The sequence below is a fragment of the Lepidochelys olivacea genome (assembly GCF_965140295.1).
Source record: "Lepidochelys olivacea isolate rLepOli2 genome assembly, chromosome: 8".
Lineage (NCBI taxonomy): Eukaryota > Metazoa > Chordata > Testudines > Cheloniidae > Lepidochelys > Lepidochelys olivacea.
Genome location: NC_140418.1, coordinates 52947089 through 52962197, shown reverse-complemented (window position 1 = coordinate 52962197; position 15109 = coordinate 52947089). Strand labels below are relative to the sequence as shown.

Below are 15109 nucleotides of genomic sequence, written 5' to 3'. Positions count from 1 at the left end.
CCCGGAATGCTCTTTCTGAGGACCTGGCTCTTCAGGGGCCACTAAGGGGGGAGAGGGGAGACAGATTACTGTGTGCTTAGTTAATGCAGTTTCTGGTTGAGGGCTGGGGTCATTTATACCAGGCTTTAATCCTTCCTACAGGCCCCAGCCAAATTCCAGTGACTGGAGCCTGGAGGAAGAAGTTCTGGTGCACAGGGAGTTCTCTGGGATACATTTGCTGGTGACCTTATGGTGTAAATTGCAGGGGCAGCTGGCCACAAGCCAATTGAGTGGCTCAGGGTGGAAGCTACACTCATCTGGCACTCTGTGGGTGCACTCTACAAGGGGCCGCACCTGCTAATAGGGGGTGCCTGGATCAGAGCTTTGGTGCCTAAAACAAAGGTAGGGTCAGATTTCCAAAAGCACCTTAGGAGCACAGGGTCTACTGAAAGGCAGAGGGATGTGTGCTTCACCGAACCTTGGGCTTTTTGAAAATCCACCCATAGATCTTTATGGAAAAGTCCTACAGGATTTAATAGAACATGACACCCTTTGGCCATAGTAGGGTTTGAACCATCCTTTAGAACTTGTACACCTGCACTAAAAGCTACAGGAGGGTTTAAAAAATATCAGCTATCAAGAGGGTCTCATTCTTGATTAGAGTCTACAGCATCTTAGCATCATTTCTATTAAGCCCTGGAGGAAAGAGGAAGCATCAGAAAATCAACTAAGCAGAGAGCGTGAGGGTACGGGTACACCACAACTAAAAGTGTAATTGACACAAAGGGACCTTTCATCTAGCTGGTTTGGGGAACACTGATAGTGAGAACATGGCAAAGCGGGCTCTGGCCTGGGGTAGCTGTCCCAGTGCAAGCCCACCAGGGACCTTGGGTACATACCTGGGTTGCCAGCCCATCCCAGGGTCCATGCCACTGGGTCTTTACAGCTCTTGTTACCCACACTAACTGGATGAAAACTAGCCTTGGTTACCTCCCTTCTGATGTCAGTGTAGCGCACACAAACACATTAATGTCGCACTAACCCCACCGTGCCTAGGCTCAAATGTAGCCCTTCCCTAAGTACGCACAGCTGTGATTGACTTCAGGGGCTGTTGTATCCCCAGCTGAATTTGACCCACAAAGAGTACCAAAATGGCATATCATGCTCGCCTTTCTGACACACTCGCCCCTACACATAGCTTCCAGCACCATTTGCATCACTACCGAAGTCAGGCCATGGTTACAGCCATATGCAATTCAAGGCTATGGAGGCAGGATGAGATTTTTCAAAGCCATTTAGAGGGAGAAGGCACCATGTACCATTAATAGAGGGTGGTTAAATTCACTAGACAGAGCTGAACATCTCAGCCACGTTATTTCCTTATACTTCAATGTTCCGAGATGGAGCTGCTACATGCGTGAAGCTTCTCAACTCCCTGTTGTACGCTGGCATTGTTCACTACTTGTATACAGTTCTCTGTTTGCACGTTTTATTGCTTGTAATACAATTAAAGTAAAATGTCTTTCCTTTTCTGATTTTGAGCTAATCTATTTGGTATAAATGGTTCTCCTCTCTTCCATGGAGCCATTTCTGCTCACTAGTGACATAGCTTTTTGTTTCCTTTTTTGTTTTTGTTTTTATCCCAGCCCAGCTCTGGTTAGTCAATTGCAGTTGTGTAGCCTCCAGAGGGAAGACAGAAGACTGGTAGTTTGGGGAAGCCCTGTCTTTTGTGTTTTAAATTCATTCCTGCCAAGTTAAAAAGGTAAAACTGTAATAATGCAACCCAAGCACTCCTGTACGGCCAGTAATAGATCATTGTCAGAACAACTTCAGTTCAATGTTCCCTTTTAACATGGAAGCAATGAGTTACTCAGCAAGAAAGCTGGGGATGTCTCAGTACCCCTTCTCCCCAAAAAAACTAATTGTAAAGAAATTGCAATGAATAAACAATGTATCTGCCTCATTCCTTAAGAGAGATGAGGAAACCATTTTGAATGTGGACACGTCCAGAAAATTCATGGTGAAAATGGCACCAGCTCACTCGACAGATCTGAACATGCTTGGGCATTAGGTCCTGTCTGCTTATTGGTTCATGGTGAAGAATGCTTGATTCCTGTTTAGAACGGCTGAGCTGGGAGAGCAAGCTGGATTCCTAAGGCATCACCAACTCCTCTCAGCCCACAGGATCATTGTTATAGAAGAGGCAGGAAAAGCCCAGCTCTGTTGTGACATGCACTGGTGGGAGGTAGGTTGAATATGCAGCGCTGGCTTTTGATGTCAACTGAACAAATCTGATGTGGAAGCCCCAGAAAAAGTGAGAGAGTCTAGTTCAAGGGTGATGCATACGTTAGGTTCCCATTCAGTTTTGTGGCCCAAATCAGCCTCCACTGAAGTCAATAAGCATCTTTCTATTGACTTTCAATGGAAACTGGGTTGGGTGCTTAGCATTCATTTGTGAGCAAGCGGGTCTAAAGGATTCTATGTCAGGGAGTCTGAGTTGGTGGAACCTAAATGCTGAGGAGCCAGAGAAAGGTGTTAGATGGGATATGTGAAAGAAGGGGATGGGGTGTTGTAACATATTCACATATACAGTCTCCGCCAGCTGCTTTTCTAGCTAACCTCTACCTCTTTCCTAGCACTTTGCTGCACTGAGTGTCCAGTTGTCATAGCTACAGCAGGGGATGTAGGACAGCAGGGATTGTGGGTCAGGGAGCCGATCACAGGGCTTTGAGTCTTAGCGCAGATCTTCCTAGCTGGTGGGCTGCTATACCCTACGCACCAGGCAACAGTCCCACAAGGGACCATACAGCAGCTGGGGATAAGCAGAGTGCAGAATGCTCCAGTCAGGCACCTGAAATGTCCCCCCTGCCCACTCCCCCCTGGCCCCAGGGCCAGGAATGACAGCTCTGCGTCAGCTAAAAACCCTCCATGCCAGGGAATTCAAAGCCAGGCAGATCTGGCAGTACAAAGGAATCTGGCTCTGGACAGGGCCCCTCCTGCTGCCATTTTTAGGATAATTTTCCTGTCTATAAGGCCCTTGGGAACACAAACACTGTGTTTGGCTAAGGATATTTGATCCAAAGGCAATCCCGGCTCCCCCTTGGCCGTTAGACGTGGTTTGGCTAGGTCACCTTTTGGCTCCACCCAAGAGGATTGATTTAAGACCTGAGGCTATGCTGCGAGCAGACCAAAAGCTGACCCCATGGTGAACCAGGTGAATTGGCACTGCTGATGCCGGGGGAGCACAGCAACGCAAGCCTCCCTTTGCGAGCGCCACAGATGACATACTGTAGGCGCAACCCCCAGCAGCGAACAAGAGCCATGCAACCGGAAGAGTTTGTCCACTCTCCAAACCAGCCAGGAGGAGTGCTCCGAGTCACGCTGGGAAATCCCCGCCAGGGCTCTCCTGCCACCAGGCGCTACATTTGCAAGGTGCGCAGCAGGTGCATGAGTGAAACTGCAGGGCATGCTTCAAAGCTCAGGTGACAGGGGCCACTTGGATGGCATGCTCAGTGTGAGGCAGATGAGCTGTGAGAGCCACTAAAGCTGGTGAGGGCTGGCTGTGTGATGGCTGGAGAAGGGAAGAACCAGCTGACCGCTGGAGCTGCCTCCAAGCATTAGTAGTAACCTTCATAGGTGCTAGGTGCTGTACAGATGGAGGGAAAGACACAGCCCCTGCCCTGAAGAGCTTACAATCTAATATGAAACCATGCTGTGCCAATAAAGACCTTTCCTCTTGACCTACGTCACTGTCTCCAGCCTACCCAGCTGGCCCCAGACAAGATGCTTGAGGAGGAATGGGAACAAAATCATCTTCATCCACAATAAAAGCTCCGACTGTGGAGCAATCCCAGGAGAGGAAGCTTTACCAAGCAGCTTTGACCCTGTCGTGGTGCACGTGTGTGTTCAGGATTGGGCTGCTCAGACACAGCTCGTCTACGAGAAAGAGGACGTGTCCTTCTAGCTGCTTTAATGTCACAGGCTGTGGGGAAGAGGAGCCCTGTGGCTTCTGCAGATGCGTGTGTGTTTGCAAGAGCCTAGCAGAGCTGAGGAAACACCAGAGTGTGTGAAGATTTCCAGATGAGCCTGGAGCTAAGTGTGCAGCCCCTCTCGGGTTAGCTTCTCCCTTGCAGCATCTCCTATTTGACATTCAGCATCTCCATCCTCTAGCAAAGAGCACTGTAACGCCCACAAAGCCGGCTGCTTATAGAACATCCGTGTGCTCTCCCGCAGCACTGAGACAAACGCAGCTTGGGGGTCACTTCCTGGTGACATGAACCCAAGGGATAAAACCCCTGTGGTGCTGTAAGCAGAATCAGTTCCACCCTTCAGCTGAGCCAGGTTTCTGAACAAAACAGTTGGGGTGGAGCTATTGGCTGTAAATTAATGGAGCAGTCCCACTTCCCAGGAAGCAGAATAATAATCTCATGGGATAGGCACCCGTCTTCTCTTGCACTAAAATCAACAGTTCTACAGTATTTATGTCTCTACTGCAGACATCTTGACAGTGTGGAGTCACTTTGAAACCCAGTAGCTAAAAATAACCCTTGAAAACAGAAGATGGCTTTGCTGTCTCTTTTGCACAGCAGGCTCATCCAAAGGAATCATGCACGAGGTGGCTTGGTTGGTTTGAAAGCCATCTTGATCCTCACCACCATTTGGCTTTATTGATTGTCTTTCCATTACACTTTCTCACTATTTGACTTGCTGTCTGATCAGCGGGTGGCTGAGGGGCTTTATCTGTGGGGGAGCACATGACCTTCTACCAAAAGCAAAAAAGCAGCATCTTATGCACCAGCTCGGTGGAAAATGACCATCAGGGGATGTCTTGAATTATCTCCCATGGACGAATTCCAGCCGACCTTACTCAAGGGCCTAAGAATGAAATCACTTAGGGATTGTCTGCACCGGGAAAACGTATTGTGTTATAACATGTTAGCTCTGACAGTGCGGCAGTGTGGTGTGGTACCAGACTGGGCACCAGGCTGGGAGTCAGGAGACCTGCGTTCTAATCCTGCCTCTGCTATTACATTAGCCTTGTGGCCTGGGGCACATCCCTTCACCTCTGTTTCCCCTCCCACACATGGTCTGTCTTCCTTAGTTAGACTGAGACCTCGTTGGGACAGGGATTATCTGTACAGTACCTGGCACAATGAGACCTCTGGGCCCTACTGTAATATAAACAGTAATGATGTAAAACATGTTAGCAGTCAATGTGGACAAGGACTGTTGGGGTTAGAATCATAATCAGCTGATAAATGTCATTTCCAGAGCGCAGTTACTCATGACCACTGACATGATTCTGAACACTGCCGTTATTGAGGGGTTAACACGTTCTAACACAAGGTATTGTCCAGTGTAGAAGCTCACCCTTATGCAGAGGGGTCAGTACAAAGTCGTTGCACCACTTAGCCTAATACTGAGGGCTTAAGTGGCACATAGCCCTTGTGCTGTCCCGCTGCACATGGGTAACTTTCACCCATGGTACCTGTCTAGTACTTTGACCCAATGCTTGCAGTAGGACTGCAGCTTGCCCTGATATCCATTCAACCTCATTCATGAACTTTTTTATGCAAAGAGCCAATGGTAATATTCAGTGGGGAAGGGAGGACAATCACATTTTTATACGGAAAAAATCTCAATAGCTTTTCTCCCCCAGGGTTGTCATTATTTACTCGCCCTTTCGGGTCAGACCCCTGACCATGGTATAGTGCTGGGTAAGCATGGCCTGGCTTTGTAAACACTGCATTTCCATAGCTATGGGGAAGGTCAGTTCAACTGCCTGTGCACAGGCAATTCATGATAAGAGCAAGGGGCTTGGAGGCATTTATAATTCGTTCAACTCCAAGTAAGAGAGCACCGACTGACCTGGAGTTCATAATCGCCCAGATCTGCTGAGCCAGCCAACATGTGCTTCAAAAGCACTCAACAGCAAAGAGTCTTTGACCTGGAGAGACTCAATGAGTTTGTATTTTACTATGAGCCTGAAAACCTAGAATCAGATACTGTATGCCAGTGTGCTGTATTCAGAAGGATGTCTCCTGCTCACCCACTCCCCAAGTGAAAAAGGGAAAAAACACCACACTATCATCTCACAACCCTCCAGGAACCAGTGGTGGATTCCCATTGAAAATAATGGAAATTTTCTGGTGTGGTATGTCTGGGATGCTTGAAGATCGCTTGTTGTCTCTTTTGCTAGTTTGAGCACACTTTCAGGCCAAAAGAATGAGGGGGACAGGGTGGGGAGCAGGAGATGCTTAAAAAGGAGGATGATCCATTTCATCAAGCCAAGAGGCAGGACTTGTTGGAAAGTCTGGATAGCCAACACTGCTTCCTGTAGAAATATCGGAGGTTGGTCCCCCAGCCATTGCTCTGAGTGTCTGGCTCACCCCTTGCCCTCCATGTGCTATTATTCCTAAATTAGTGTCCATTGTGTAATCCAGACCATTGAGCAATGGAGTATGGGCAGGAAGGGACGATATGGAAGATGGAGACTGAGGAATTCCATAGGGGCTTCCATCCCTCAAGTCCTGGTAAGATTGTCCTGTCCCATCCATGGAGAAGCTTCCGTTCATTAACTGTCCACTAGCAACATCCCCAACATTTCCATAAATTCTGTTGGAGTGGCCAAGCTCAGAGAGGATCTGATCTTCTGTGAAGGAAAGAAGTAAGACTGATTTATGAGTGTAAAACATTCTATGGTCAGTCAGGACCAAACGCATCTCTTGAGTAACTTCACTGGAGTCAGTGGGGTTACACCAGGAATGAGCTGGGCCAACAGAGCACATACTCAAAGAAAACTGGCCCTCACTGAAGGCCAGTTGTATGACATCCTGAGCCAGATTCTCACTTGACACGAGCTGGGGAAGCTCCGTTGAAATAGAGCCGCCAATTTACACCAGCTGCACATGTGCTCTCCCTGCTCTGCTTAGTACTTAGCCAGAGTAAATAGTGCAACCAATTAAGAATAAATTCGGAATGGTACCACACTTATTTCTACCCTTTTGCTAACCCCACACACCTCCCTTGGTTCTTGTAGTGCCTTTTGTACAGCCAAACACGAGACAGGATTACTGTAAATCTTTTATTCCACAGTCATACGAAAGCTGGTGGCACATAGCCTCTTTTTGGGAAGGTCTCTTGATTCTCACCAGATGCATTCGCCCTCATAAAGGGCATTGTAAACTAATTATGGACCAGGCTTGATACACAGGCACTACAGACCAGTCTGGGAGCCATAGCTGGCTCTCATTAGACCATAAATAGCCAAATAGTGTCCTGGCTTGTATATTTGCTGCGATGATTCACAGAGACCATTTTAAAGTTAAACTATTGTTAAATGATTGCTTTAAAGTTATTTTTCCAACTGGGTTCCATTAAAACGCTGGGGTTTGACTGATTAGAAAAACGGGGCAGCAGGGAATAGGTTTCTGGTCAGTATCCTATACAGTATTCGTGATTCTTTTCACTCTAGGTGACCATCCAATCACAGTATAACAATGGCCTAAAAAACAGTCCACAGTGATCATTGTATTTACACTGCAAACTCCTACTTGAGTGTTCAGACCTGGGTGGGGAACTCCCTGAAGAAAGACCAGTAATGCAGGAGGTGCCTGTGCAACCTGCTGATGTCATGTCCCCTTCTGTGCCCAGCCCACAGAGCCTGCCTGCTTCGCTGGAGCTGCAGACTTATGGTTTCAGCTCTAGAGGTCCCTGGTTCAATTTCCAGTGCACCAGCCAAGGTGGAGGCTGTCACACCATCCTTTTCCAAGTCTCCCTGTACTGTCTCTGGGGAACCCCCCCTCCATTAGCTGTGAGGCTGCTGCGGTGAGTCTCGATGACAGCTGAAATGCAGCGGCCAAATCCAGCTGTCATGGAAGAGGGTCCAAGTCCACTGAGCTGTGGCAGCCTGCAGGTGGCTGCTGGTGTGAGTCCGAGTGGGAGTTTATTAACGTATTGAGGCAGGTGAGTTTCCAACAAGGACTAGCCATTCATGCCGATACGAATCACATTGCCAGGGAAGTTAGCTCAGATACACTTTTCATGGGCTATCAGTCCTCAGGCTTCAGGGGTGGGACTAATCATGAGTAGAGATGAGGAAAATATTTCCCTTCATAATATCCTATTACACAGTGAAGTGCATCCTACGGTCATTCCACCTTGCCCTGATGCATCCCCACGCTAGAGGGACCATTGCTCTAGGCCAGCACGGCAGTTCTTTTTTTGGGAAGTTCCCCTTCGCTGGAGCTCAGAATGGACACACCCTTAGTAAGTGTGTGTCAGTTCCTAGCTCTGTTGTTAGAGGGGTTTCTGGCCATGCATGACACAGGCCAATAATTAATCATTTTCCTCGAGTGCAAAAAGCCCCAACGAGCCACCAGCCATGAGATTATCTCATAGGTCTTCAGATGGGACATCAGTTTCAAGGATCGTTCCCGTTTCTGGTGGAAGAGAAATCTAGGCATTCTTCTTCCCAATGTGGGATGCCGAGCTGTGCCTAAGCACAGGAAATCATCCCACTCTGCAGGAAGCCCCTGGGGCCCACCCTGTGTTACAACCCGTCTCTTCCCACCTTCATCCCCCCGGCCTTCCTGCCCCACTCACCTCGGAAGCTCAGCTCACTGTCACTAACCCCACAGTCCTCCGCAGAGCTCTCCTTCTCGTGTTTGCTGCCCCCACGGGTCCTCTTCACGCTCTTGTAGAACTGGCCCCAGCGGTGCCGCCCAGCATCCTTCTTCAGCCGTTTTTCTTTGGCCCGCCTGTTTTGAAACCAGACCTGGAGCAACAAAGGGAGAAACAGAGTCCCAGAGTCACTGAAAGGAGCACGTGCAGGGAGAAAAAGCTTGGCCTGGACAGAAAAATTCAGGGCTGGTTCTGATCCTCCCTGAAGTTCAAGATGGTTCAGACCCAGGAACCCAGTTCCACTGTAGCTTAGGGTGCCAAGGCCAGTGGATTCAGAGCTGAACTTCGCCCTAGTCTGAGGGGTTCCAGGTTGGATACAGCATATAGAAATGGGCCTGAGCCACAATGCCCAGATCCAGTTCTGCATCCAAGCTTCCCCAAGGCTCAGACCCAGTATTCAGCATTTCAGGCCCATAGATTGGGTCAGTTGCCTTCTGCCCCATGGCAGATCTCCTTGGGATATGCACCCAAACACGCAGTGCCCGTTTTTTGCTGGTATTGAAAACTCACATCTAAATCACTCCTTACTGCTAATAACAAGGGAGATTCAGCTCCTTGGTTCGGATCCTGTGCTGTGATCAAGATGGTGGACAGATGCACCCCCTGGGGCAGTGCACAGGCACAGCAGTCCAGTCACGGGCTGTCAGTCACAGGATGGGGGCCTTACTGCTCAGCCAGCTTTCCTGGCCTGGCTTCCTTCTGTGCTACCTTGGAATTCAGTGCGGGGGTTGTGCGCCGCAAGGGGAATGTGATGTGCACAGCTTGGTCAGGACAAGAAGGGAATGGAAAAATACTTCAACGGTAGCAGTCTCACCTGCACCACCCTCATGTCCAGCCCCGTTTCCGAGGACAGCTGCTCCCGCACGTGCCTGGCGGGTTTGGGGGAGTTTTTATAGGCGTTTTTTAACGTTTCCAACTGTTTGGCTGTGATGGTGGTTCGTGGCCTCTTGGCTCCAGCTTCTGAATCATCTGGAATAGAACAATTTCTTACCAGTTTGGAACAGACAGTGCAAAATAGAAGCTGGCCAATGACCAGCACAGAAGGAATGTCAAAATCTAAAGCAAGATGCAGTTGATTTTAATTAGCCTTAGCTGCGGCCGGGAGGGGTGGGGGCGGGAGATAGGGAGCTTGCAAAATTCAGCCCTTGTTTTTCAGTGACTTTGTCTTGGTAAAACGTGGCCTTCCAGGTCTCCAAGAACGCAGTGTGACAATGCTCCTCTTTCAACACGGAAAACCTATCTAAGGTCCTGGTCCCTGTGACCCTAGTATCTGAGTGCCACGCACTCTGTAATGTATTTATCCTCACAGCACCCCTGGGAAGCAGGGCAGTGCTATCATTCCCATTGTACAGAGTGGGAACTGAGGCACAGATCCTCATAGGTATTTAGGTGCCTCACTCCCATTGATTTCCCTGAGGGTGAGGCACCTAAATACCTTTGAGGATCTGGGCCTAAGTGACTTGCCCACACAGGAAGTTTGTAGCAGAGCAGGGAGCTGAACATGGGGCTGCTGAGTCCCCGTCTTGCATCCTAACCACCAGACCATCCTTCCTCTTTTAAGGATGAACCTGAGAACATTTTAATCTCTTTCCTTCCAATATAACAACCTTGCCTCTTTTTAAAAGTTCCATAGTGTACCAGACAGATTTAAAAAGGGGGTCTCATTAATGAGTTAGGGAAACCCTTCAGCTGGAAAAAGTTCATTGCTCCCATACGTTAAGCACATATCTGGTGGTCATCGCCAGTGTGGACATAGATGGTGGAAGTGGTGCAGTTTTTTCTATCACACAGTGTTTAAACGTTATTGGGCAACCAACCAAAAAACCCCATAAAATCACAAAAAGGGCCATAACTTGAAGAAACATAATCTAATTTTGACCAACATTGGCAGAAAGCTTTTAAATACAACTGATTATGCAACTATGCAACTAAACTAGTACTCCTGGAAATGTTAGGAAATATTTTGTCCCACGTGATATATTTTATGCATTTTCCTATACTTTTTTGCCTTCGATTAAAACAAAAGTCTGTGGTCATACGACACTATGAGCTTTTTTGAAACATGTGATACATCTAAATCAGGGGTAGGCAACCTATGGCACGTGTGCCAAAGGCGGCACGCGAGCCGATTTTCAGTGGCCACAGGACTGGGGGGCTCTGCATTTTAATTTAATTTTAAATGAAGTGTCTTAAACATTTTACAAACATTATTTACTTTACATACAACAATTGTTTAGTTATCTATTAAAGACTTATTAAAAGAGACCTTCTAAAAATGTTAACATATATTACTGGCACGTGAAACCTTAAATTAGAGCGAATAAATGGAGACTCAGCACACCACTTCTGGAAGGTTGCCGACCCCTGATCTAAATATTTGTCATTATTTGTTGAAAAGTTTTTCTGTCTGCTATTTTATGAATATTGGCTACTGTCCAATGACTCCTTCACTGGCAACTGATGTTGACGCAGTGCACACCAGGATGAAATGTTTTCAAGATATGTTCCACTCTCTGGGCCAAGACTGGACCTGTGTCATGTATGATGAAGCAATCTACTGCAAAGTACTATTGATTAAATGGAGGAATCAAAACAGATTTGACAATGACCACCTTGAGAAGGGAGGCATGAATCAAGTAGCAAATGTCATGTGTGATACAGGCAGTGTGCTGCCAGAGAGTGGGTTTGAAGACATCCTTGTGGAAGCCAGCATCTTTGGTGCTTCAGCCATGCTCTAAGAGGGAAGGCATATAACCAGGACATTAGAATCCATAAACTTATGAATGAGGCAATGACTCGCTTGAAGTGGGTGGCACTTGGTAATTCCGTGCACAATGATGATCCCAGAAGATTAGAAGAGACACATCTTGGAGGAAGCTCAAACACACATTGAAGCATTTGAAGATGTGGAGCAGGTTCACAGAGAAAACGGAGTGGAAGCACAGAATGCTCTGGCAGACTTGAACAGCTCCCAAGCATTGCAGCAGGTCATGGATACTTCCGTTACCCAAGGGAAAAACTGTTCACATACACTTCCATCCCGGGAAAACTACATTGCTCCCAACCACGGATGGATTACACAGCAGCAAAGAGAGGCAATAACAAGTCCATGGAGCTTGAGACATTTGCAGAGATGATCCCACTATGACAGTGTGGTCATATGAATTATGCCAGATGGGTTGTGTAAATGTAGCAGAAACCAGATCTCTGGAGGAGGAGAAACCAGATATATATTGTACCCAAGCTGATAGGAAGCTTATGCTAATAGGAAGCTTCAGTGGGATACTTACACTGTGACATGGCCATTGAGCAATCTCTGAACAAGGACTGTAGGAATCATCAGCATCTTTGCACAAAAGATAGGGCTCTGACCAAGGATTACCTGACTGCACATTTTAAGGCAGCTGTAACAGCTATGACAAAACAAAGGTGTGGAATGCAGCCTTCAATCTCCACAAAGAAGCTACCACAAAGCACATGGCTGCAGATGAAATTCTAAGGTATTATGTTTTGTGACTGAAAGAATGACCAATCCTTTTAGCATTGAACCTGGAACAAGGCCACACAACAGACAGTCACTTGTGAACGTTGCAATGTCTACTATGACTCCATCTGAAAGTGCAGAAGGTTTGTGCTTGATAAGAGAGACTGGCACATAAGAAATGAAGCTGTTAGTAACCAGAAGGCTGCAAAGGGGCAAGGGAGACCTCTTTCAGCCCATAGAAAGGCATAATCTCAAATCATTTGGTAGTCTCAACACAACAATCAAACAAAAGAAGAAGCAATCAGCACAAGTGATAACTATTGATTGTCAGATATTCAGCAATGAGTTATTGCCCAGTCCAGAAATGTTGATATCCAGGGTTTGATGACATGTGAGCTGGCACCTGTCCCACTTTCCCTCTTCAACTGGGTGGATCTCTAAGAAAGATCCAAAAGAGCAACACGCTGTCTTGGCTTGAGAAAAATCTGTCATTGATTGAGCTACCAGCATCTAATGAGCTAGCATTAGCTATTCTTGAACTCAGGATGCTTCTGCTGATGGCGTGCAATGATACTGCCAAGTGCAAAACTACTGGGAGCTGTCTGCACACTATCGTCAGACTGCAATGTCAATACACTGCTATTGTGGGTGACAATTATGCAAATGAAGAATCAATCAAATCTGGTGAGAGAGCCTGCAGGGGGAATGTCCAAATGCAAGACATTCGGAGCCCCCACTATGTTCATACCATTACCAAAGCAACGCTTGCAGATGATATCAAATTCAAAGAATAAATCTAACATTGCACGCTTTCTTCTCAGTGCCTGGCTCGTGAAGGGTGGACAGAGATTGTCACCTAGTCGCAACGTGTACCTTGCTGGTGGGTTTCACCACATCACACGTGCAGTGAAAGCAGGGCCTGGTAACCATTCTGCAATACGAGAACTCGAGGAAGCAGATTCACGCACATTCTTGCATGTTGCTCATGCAAAGCAAACACTCGGAGTAAACGGGGTGCTGATGTGGTGCTTGGATTCAGATGTTTCATCCATGTATCCAAAATATTGCTCTGTTCTTGGGAGAGATTAATTCTTTTTCAAAACTGGGGTCGGCCAAAAGATGAGCCTCGTTCCCATGAATGGAGAGGCTGGAGCTGGGAGTGGATGTGTCTCAGATGCTGCCAAACATTCATGCTGTCAGTGGTTGTGATGACTCTACTTCAGCTGTCAGTGACATGGGGAAAAAGAGATGGCTGAAGGCAGCAGCTGAGCACCCAGAGCAGTATGTGGTGAAGGAGTTTAGAGCTCTTCTCCTCCCCGCCCCCCATCCCCAGGCAGCAGAGCCATGGGGGAAGGGATGCTCCACAATGTGTCTCTCTCACCCCCAACCCCCAGTCTATGGCATGCACTGAGACTGCTTGTTCTCAATTTCCCACCGCGTTCTTGGGTGCGCAGCTGTGGTCTGCAGTGATGGTGTCTATTCTGCATCCCCCACCCTGATCTCAGTGCTTGTCGCATTCACAAAGCAGGCCCATTCTCAGCTCTCTTGGTCTTAGTGATGTGTCTGGGGTATGAACCAACCATGCCCATTCTCACAACCCTTCTCATCCAGTCTCAGGGCTACATGCCTGTGGCATGCCCATTCTCAGCTCCCTTATGGTCACAGTGCTGTTTGCCTGTAATATGGTATATTACATATACCTGGCAAGGGACATAAAAGGCAAGAAGAAGAGGTTCTTTAAATACATTAGGAGCAAGAGAAAGATGATTAATGTTAATGATAACCAGATCCTCAACACAATGAATATTAACACCCAGGGAAAGAACAGTAGGGAAAGAGCAGGTTAAAGAATGTTTAGATAAGTTAGATGTGTTCAAGTCAGCAGGGCCTGATGAAATTCATCTTAGGGTTCTTAAGGAACTAGCTGAAGCAATCCCGGAATCATTAGCAATTATCTTTGAGAATTCTTGGAGGATGGGAGAGGTCCCAGAAGACTGGAAAGGGGCAAACATAGTGCCTGTCTTTAAAAAGGGGAACAAGGAGGACCTGGGCAATTATAGATCTGTCTGCATAACTTCAATACCTGGAAAGATACTGGAGCAAATTATTAAACAATCCGTTTGTAAGAACCTGGAGGATAATAGAGTTATAAGGAATAGTCACCATGGATTTGTCAAGAACAAATCAGGCCAAAACAACTTAATGTCCTTCTTTGACAAGGTTGCTGAGAGGGGGAGCAGTAGATGAGATATACCTGATTTTAGAAAGGCTTTAGACACAGTCCCACATGACAGTCTCATAAGCAAACTAGAGAAATGCGGTGTCGATACATTTACCATAAGATGGGTGCACAACTGGTTGAAAGACCATACTCATAGAGTAGTTATCAATGGTTTGCTGTCAAGTTGGGAGGGCATATCTAGTGGGGGTCCACAGGGGTCAGTCCTTGGTCTAGTACTATTCAATATTTTGATTAATGACGTGGATAATGGAGTAGAGAGTATGCTTATAAAATTTACAGATGACACCAAGCTGGGAGGGGCTGCTAGCACTTTGGAGGACAGGTTTAAAATTCAAAATGACCTTGACAAATTGGAGAATTGGTCTGAATTCAACCAGATGAAATTCAATAAAGACAAACGCAAAGTACATCACTTAGGAAGGAAAAATCAAATGCACAACTACAAAGTGGGGAATAACTGGCTAGGTATTAGTACTGCTGAAAAGGCTCTGCAGGCTAGAGTGGATCACAAACTGAACATGAAACATCGATGTGATGCAGCTGCAAAAAAGGCTAATATGATTCTGGGGTGTATTAAGAGGAGTGTCATAGGTAAGAAACAGGAGGTAGTTGTCCTGCTCTACTTGGCACAGGTGAGGGCCCAGCTGGAGTACTGGGTCCAGTTCTGGGTACCATAATTTAGGAAGGATATGGACAAAGTGGAAAAAGTCCAGGGGAGAATG

At 47.0% G+C, this 15109-nt stretch overlaps 1 protein-coding gene across 1 annotated transcript in view; it reads right to left on the bottom strand.

Annotated features, from left to right (window-relative positions):
• Positions 1 to 6236: 6236 nt before the first annotated feature.
• LHX4 (LIM homeobox 4) overlaps positions 6237 to 15109 on the bottom strand; it is a gene marked incomplete at both ends in the record, with an annotated part of 59005 nt that continues 50132 nt past the window's right edge. The window contains 3 exons of the mRNA XM_084635824.1: positions 6237 to 6631; positions 8584 to 8755; positions 9476 to 9630. Of these exons, the coding sequence (XP_084491950.1) occupies positions 6237 to 6631; positions 8584 to 8755; positions 9476 to 9630 (722 nt within the window). The remainder of the gene's footprint in view (positions 6632 to 8583; positions 8756 to 9475; positions 9631 to 15109) is intronic.